The 7775-nt window shown below is 37.0% G+C and overlaps 1 protein-coding gene across 2 annotated transcripts in view; it reads right to left on the bottom strand.

Annotated features, from left to right (window-relative positions):
• ABCB1 (ATP binding cassette subfamily B member 1) overlaps positions 1-6233 on the bottom strand; it is an 88421-nt gene extending 82188 nt beyond the window's left edge. The window contains exons 1-3 of one of the 2 annotated variants that reach the window (XM_045565471.1): positions 6106-6233; positions 5475-5548; positions 1285-1342 (exon numbers count right to left, since the gene is read on the bottom strand). In XM_045565471.1, coding sequence (XP_045421427.1) covers positions 1285-1342; positions 5475-5542 — 126 coding nt within the window. In that variant the 5' untranslated portion in view covers positions 5543-5548; positions 6106-6233. Of the gene's footprint in view, positions 1-1284; positions 1343-5474; positions 5595-6105 lie in introns of those variants that run through there. The other variant, XM_045565472.1, reaches the window with a different exon arrangement.
• Positions 6234-7775: the final 1542 nt, after the last annotated feature.

Below are 7775 nucleotides of genomic sequence, written 5' to 3' on the forward strand. Positions count from 1 at the left end.
GGTTATTACCCCACATTCAAACACCAAATTTTTATTCTTTTGCGGTTTGAAATGAATCGAGTAATGATAATATTACCTCTATATAATAGGTCTGTTAAATTTTCTAAAATATAAGACTCCTAAGTTTTTAAAAGATATAGACTACAAATAGTAAAAACTAAACTACAAAAGACAGAAATGTTTTGGTGTCAAAATGACATAACTGAAATCTTGGGAATATCCAACTTTTACATAAAAGCTTCTTTCCATACAAGAATGTATGGAAATGTAAAAACGAAATCTAAAACAAACAAAAACTGTCACTTGGTTACTCAAATAATCTGAGAGTGACTGAAGTATATTGTTTCATCTCCCAAAAGTTCCAAAGAGAATGGAGATAGAACAAAAGAAGGAGCCATGGCCGAGAGCAGTCATGGCACAGGAAGATGAAGCTCGTGTAAGGCAAACCATAGAGTCCTTGGTGTAAACATCATTTGACTGTTTTTTCCCCTATTTTTATATTCAATTTACTAAAATTCATTTTACAAGACAGTCTATCCACTCCCTCCCCTTAAAAAGAAAGTCTGGTGTGTTATGACTAAATGAGAAATTCTGTGCTACAAAACTTAATTGGTTTGGTAGTCTTCCGGGTTCTAATCTCTGGAACAGGTCACCTAAATTTGCACTATTAGGAAAAAGAAAACAAGAATCCAGATAGATAAAGATCATCAACCAGCCACACCTATAAAATTCCTGTCTCATTCCAAGTATGAGTAAAAGACCACCGTGGTTACACCAGAAAATGAAATAGAGTTAGATTAAGGTTTTCAAATTCTAGATTTTCAGCTGTTCAGCACAGAAGAATAATGGTATGTAGCATAGGCCAAACCATAGCAATAAATAATCCATTGTTACCTTCTATTATTATGGATGCCTGAGACTTTGACCTCAAACCTGCCAGGATTTCAGAGCCATTAAAGATACCACTCCAGGTGGCTGCTTTCCTCTATCCAGATGGCAAAGACCGCCATTGGGAGAAATGCTTGTGTTGGTTACAGATCACTGGCAACATAACTAACTAGAAGAATATTGAAATCTAGACTAGGAAGGGTGGCTGCTGATGATTAATTCACATGGCAAGTGAAGATCAGCATCCCCCCTGAAAATAAACTAAATTAAACCAATTCATTTTGCCTCTTCACTAACATACTAATAAAATATTATACCAGATGAAATCACTCGTTTCTGTATAAAGAGAAGTCAAATTTTCAAAGTATTTTGATAGTGAATGATTTCAAAACTCACCATTGCAAATACACTGACAGTTGGTTTCTTTTCCTTCTTATCTTTTTTACTGGAAAACCTAGAAATAGAATTACATAAAACTTTAAAAATTACACAATGTTTTAAATTACCAATATAGAGCTTTATTTAATAACAAGGACAAAGAAACATGTCTATATTATTCAGTAAAAAACAGATTAATAGTATGATCCTATGCATGAAGCTTAAATATAAATGTTTATATATATCTTAGAAATCTATATATGTAGTTGTCACTGGGTGTTGAGATCTCGATAAAAACATTTTCTTCTTTGTGCCTTTGATATTTCTTAATTTTCTATGATAAATACACACAGGCATCCCTTTCGCAATTAGAAAAATATCTATCCTGAAAATGAGTTCCTTGTTTTTATTCTTATTGGAAAATCATTCATGCTCTCCAGAATTAATTCCCTTAATATCATAAGTAATTCTAGCAATAGATATTCTACCTACCCACTACCTAGATATTATTCTTAATCACTCCCTTTACTAATGAAGAGTGGTGACAATCAGATGCTGGACATAACTAGCCTAAGGAAAAAAGTAATTAAATTACTCTCTATGAGCAAATCTAATTCTAAAAAAAGTATTTGGAGCTTTAAATGGACATTCTGACATAAATACAATCTAGAATGGCTATAGCCCAAAAAGATGTTCTGTACACTGTCAAAAAGCTTTCCTCAGGCGTAAGAATGTCAACTATTATTTTGAGCCCAGATTCAAATGAATCCAACTCTGTAACCCATTTTCCACTCTATGTAACCACCACCTAGGATGTGAATGCAAACCAATCATAATAAATCAGCTTCATCTATACTTTTGTGTATATAAAAGACTATTTTAGAAAAGAATCACATTGTTTTTGCACAGATTTTTAAGTTCAAAAGGTTAATTCATCTTTGTCTTCATTCTTTACACTATGTGAGGTCAAAAGAGGTGAAGAAACTTCTGAAGAAGAAAATCCACAGTTTACCCATATTAGGCTTTGGAGTGATGTTAGACAGGCATAAAAACACATAAAAATACACAAACATAACTCTTCAGGTTTGGGCCCACCCTATTTCCAGTAAAGTCATGGTTTCAGTTTCCCTGGAACCAGCATGAAAGGAGAAAAATAGCCATAAATAATTTGAGTTTTAGTTCTAAGTTTTTTATTTTTTCATTCTCTAAAACTGCCACTACTCTGGAGAACTTGTAACGTTCCAGGTACTAGCTTAGCAAGTACATTCCACACATGATTCACAAACAACTCTATGAGGAAGACTTTTATTTTTGTCCTATTTGTAGATATGAGAAAACTGCATGAGACCGCAGAGTTAACTAACTTGTCCAAGGTCCCACAGCTGGAACAAAGCCAAGATTTAAATGCCAACTGTTCCCTGACCATCAACCTATAAGGGGTGACCTCAGACTTCTGAGATACTGCGTCCCATAGAAAAGCACCTTCATACGCTCTTCACCCCTACTAGATTACTTATTTATCTCCATCAGCACAAGACACAGTACTTACAAAAAAGCAAGTCATTCATCAAACAATCATTTTAAAAAAGAATCTGCAAATACACATATTCCAAATAGTACTATTATTCCAGCATTATCTATTATCAAAGCTATGTATATGCTTCTTTAAAATCCCATGTTAAAATGTATAGTTAAGATAAAGTCAATGACAATAAGCACAATTTAATAAAAACTACTAATCTAAAATATAATCTCTAATTTGAAAAACGCCTGTAGGCCATAATAGAACCAATAACAAAATGAAGATACATGCAGGATCAAACAATTTTCCTTACCTTTTCCCTTTACATACCCTCAATGTTTCTTATTCAAATATACCTAAGTATTTGTGTCATAGGAACGTAGCTCTTTAAGCTACCAACTTAAAAAAATAAAAAGTTAGAAACAAAAGTGGAATATCTACCTTCTTCTACTCTATGGAGTCTTTTTCATTATTTATATGGAAATTTATTATGAAAATTTTGACATAAACAGAAAAATCAAGAGAATAATATGACTACCCATATAATTCACATAGATTCAACGATTGTTAGCATTTTGACTGTATTTTCTTTGTCTATATAAGACAGTATATATTATCATTGTTAATATTTTGCTGAAACTATTTAAAAGTAAGTTGAAATATGGCAATCACCCCTTCTTTTACCATTATCATATCTAAGAAAATTAATAGCAATGTTGGTATCATCTAATATCCAGTCTACATTCAAATTTCCCAAGAATATTTTCTATAGGTTTTTTCTATTTTGAACTCTGATATAGTCAAGGTTGACACATTACATTTGATGGTTATATCTCTCTAGTCTCTCATAATCTAGAAATCCTCTTGTTTTTTTTTCCTGGACATTGACTTTTTTAAAGTGATAAGAACAGTTGTCTTGTAAAATGTCCCACATCTTGGATATTTAGTACAAATTGAGAGGGCCAGTAAATGTAAAATATACATCAGACTGAAGGACTTAGTATAAAAAAGAGAATGTAAACTATCTCAATAATTTTGACTTCACGTAGAAATTATAGTATTTAGGATATAATGGGTTCCATAAAATATATTTTCAAAGTTAATTTCATGTATCTTTTTATTTTTTAATGTTGCTACTAGAAAATTTAAAATTAAAAATGTGGCTCACATTATTTTCCTACTGGGCAGCACCAGTCTAGAAGCTCGGTTGAGTTCAGATGAAACATTTTTGCAAGTACACTTCCCAGGTGATGTTGTATACTCAAATTCTATTGCATGATGAGTCACTTAACACAGTCTATCCCACCATGATTGATACCTCGTCTGATTTCTTGGTTAAGGTGCTAACTGCAAAATTTCTCATTAGAAAAGTACATTTTCCTTTTTCCAATTAGCAAGAATTTTGGAGATAATTTTTAGATACAACTTTTCTCTGAATGATTGAGGATCCTCTGATGATCTCTGCTTGAATTAACTATAACAGTATAGGATCCAAAATGATAGCTAACATTTTCTGGTAAAGAACATTCCTTTATTTTCTTTACTTCACACTCTTTCAGTTTCTCTCCACTCAGAATATTAAGGATTCATCAATTGTATTCAGTATCTTAAAATCAATCACAGTTATTATTTTCTTTGATGCTTAAGTTGTCCCACACTTGGTCAGTGGAGGCCCCTTCAAGTCAGCTCCTGTGTATTTTTGACTATTCCATTAAATTCTACTTTCTTGTATTCAGGAACTACAGGATAGCTCAGGCTCACTTTGTATTTTCCTTGCCCCAGACCTGGCTTACATTAGCTATTTTTCTATAAGGTGATTATTCCTTTTAGGGAGGAATGGTATTTAGAAACCAAGATCTCGCACTGAGTGCTCATTGCTACTGCCCCTTTCAGAGGACTGAAAATGAACTATTTAAAAAAAAACATGAGTTCATATTGAAGTTTCTAATTAAAATTTGACCTTATTTTTTAAAAACTTATTTGATTTCCACATTTGCATTTTTTCCTCTTACACTGAAAAACTTGGTTTCTAATAATACTAATATATTTACAAATTTATCTTACAATTTACATTACAATTAACTACTAACAATGAACCTATTAAGTTTAAAATTTCCTGTATAGGCAGAGCACTGTGATCAAAATTTACTTAAAGTAATTATTTTCTGTATGTAGTTTATGTTACCAGTTGTATATGTAGATATTCATTGCCAGTTAAAACGAAACAACCTAAATGTGGTTTGGGTCTTCTGACTCATCTGCCAAACCGCAAACATGCGATGTTTACGTAGCTGTTCACCAGCAGCAAGACACTAGACTGCAGAGCAGAGCACAGGCAGCATATGGGTTCGGGCCTGAGAGGACTGGAAATGTTACCAACACGTGGAAATGATAAATACTCAAGATGATGGATACCCCAAATACCCTGACTTTATCATTATGCATGTAAAAAGCACATATACCCCATTTCATAAATATATAAAATATTATTTATCAATAAAAGAAGAGAAAAACCAAACTTCTCCCCCTCAAAAAATAAAGTCCGGGGGAGAATGCATTCCCTGCACTCAGCCAAAGAACTTCCGCTCTACCCAAGGGAACTGCTTCCAAAGGCAGCTGGAGACTGGAAACAAATTGCCCAAATCTGTCAGCTACGTAAACTATGAAAGTGAAACAAACGGTCCACCTTTTTTTGTCCGGCTCCAAGATGTATTTTTTCCCCGATCTTCCTTTGCCGTCCCCTTCAAGATCCATCGCGACCTGAAGAGAAATCGCAGCCCATTAGCGGAAGGCAGGACCTGCAGGAGCCAGAGGTGAGAGCGACCTCTACTTCTCCTGCGAACCCGGAGGGCACTAAGGCGGAGCGCTCGCCCGCATGCAGGTCATTCCTGCGAGCAGGGCCTCCAACCTCTCCGCGCGGGCAGGGCTGCAGGGGCGGCGGCGCGTTCTGCGCTCGGCCCGGCTGGGCCTCCGCGTCCTCCTCGCCGCGGACCGCGCTGCGTCCCCTCACCCGCCCGCGGGCTCAGAGTCGGGTCCCCGCACTGCGCCGGCTCTGCGCGCTCCCGCCGGCGTGATTCCACGCACTTGGCCAGCGCTGGAAACTATGGTTGGGGGATGCTCCCCTAGTAACTCTAGGTCTCACTCCGCTGTGTCCCCGTGAACTTGCGGAGACTTCCACGCTCTCCACCGCGCCTCCCACCCTCCCCTGAAGCCCCTCTCCCGTAGGGACCAAGCTCGGGAAATTGGCTAGCCCGACCCTTCTTGGGAGCCGCCCCGTCTCGTTCCCAGCTTCGCGTGCCCCTGCCGTTGGACTTTACCTCGGAACCTCCACAGAGGCGTGGGTTTTGGAAAAAGAGAATTTAGACTTTCGGGGGAAGACTTGACGGATGCGAACAGCGGCCTCAGCGTCCGGGAGCTTGGAGGAGCTGCCGCTCGAATGCGCCCAGGCTTCCTGTCACAAACAGATGAAGCGAGGTGCGCCGCAGCCCACACCCTGGCGCTGCCCTGCCCCGCCAATCAGCCTGCCCACACCATTGCCCCCAGACCGGCTTCATCGAAGGGTGATTGCCCTGCAAGTTGCGAAACAGTTGGATTTTCAAGAGGAACGTCCAGGCTTACATTGCCCGTCTGCAAAGGGCAAGTAAGGAAACGCACATCAGCTGAATCATCAGGGACATGTGCACTGATAGAAACGTTCCTCTACATGTCTTCACAAGTGTCCGTATCTGTGTAAGTGTGTGTGTGTGTGTAGATGTACAATTGGATTGCTGGGTTTAGAATAGTTAAGGGAAGCTTTTCTCTGGCATCGCATTTAATACAATTAATAAAATAACCTCCAACCTCGACCATTCTGTAAATTTTTCTTCCTATCAGCACCTTTAAAAAGACCAGGAGAAATTTTTCTGCAAGAGTCTTTATTTAGTATGTTTAACAGTTTCTGAGGTATATCTATTCATCTTTATTTGATGATAAATGGAAAGAAATAGGAAGATTTTTGAATGTATAGACCCAGGATTTCAGGGTAGAAATGGTTATTTATTTATTTATTTATTTATAGATGGTGGGTCTTGCTTTTTTGCCCAGGCTGGAGTGCAGTGGTGTGATTAAAGCTCGCCACAGCCTCCAGTTCCTGGGCTCAAGGCCATCCTCCCACCTCAGCCTCTCCAGTAGCTGAGACTACAGGTGTGAACTACTGCACCAGACTAGTATTTTAAACTGTGTAACATTTTAAACTTTTAGACATCAGCTTAGTGCCCATGTTTTTCTCAAGGGATTTCAAAATCCTTACAGTTTAATTCGATCATTAAAGCAAACATGGCATGTTTTAGCATATTCCTTTAGTTGTAATTTCTTTTCATATATACTACAATTATTTAATATTTTTTCTTGCCCATTATATTTTTCAAATGGCTAAAAGTAAATGCAGTCTTCACAATTCAAATTTGTAAAGCAGTGCTAACACATCAGAAGTTTTCTTCTTATAAGCATAGGGGAAATAACTGTTTCAGTAACCTGTAGACTGCATTCTCTGACTTACACATATTGCCTCTCAGCTTGCTGTGAAAATTTAGAAAGAGAAAATCCCTTTACTTTTCACTGCATGATATAAGGCTATTTCTCCTTTCTTTAAATATCTCATACTTCAAAGTCATAATATTCTTTCCATTCTTTACTCCAAATTTTCCTTACCTTCATTTATTTTTTGTTGGACACACAATCAAGATTTTAGTTCTATACAGATTGTTAATTAGACTTTTCAACAGTCCACTAATTTTTCTCTGTGTTCTAATTGGATACACATGTGTACAACGTTGGTTCACTGCTTAATGTCTTAGCACCAACCCTGTGGTCCACCAAGGGCAAATGTATAAACTTTTATCTTCATCACATACATTTTTAATCTTATCCATGCATCTGATCTCTGGTTCCATTTTCATTTGACTTTGTTTTTCTATCTCACCTTAGTTTGCGTGATCTAATATTTTAT

This window comes from Lemur catta, chromosome 11 (assembly GCF_020740605.2).
Source record: "Lemur catta isolate mLemCat1 chromosome 11, mLemCat1.pri, whole genome shotgun sequence".
NCBI classification, from domain to species: domain Eukaryota; kingdom Metazoa; phylum Chordata; class Mammalia; order Primates; family Lemuridae; genus Lemur; species Lemur catta.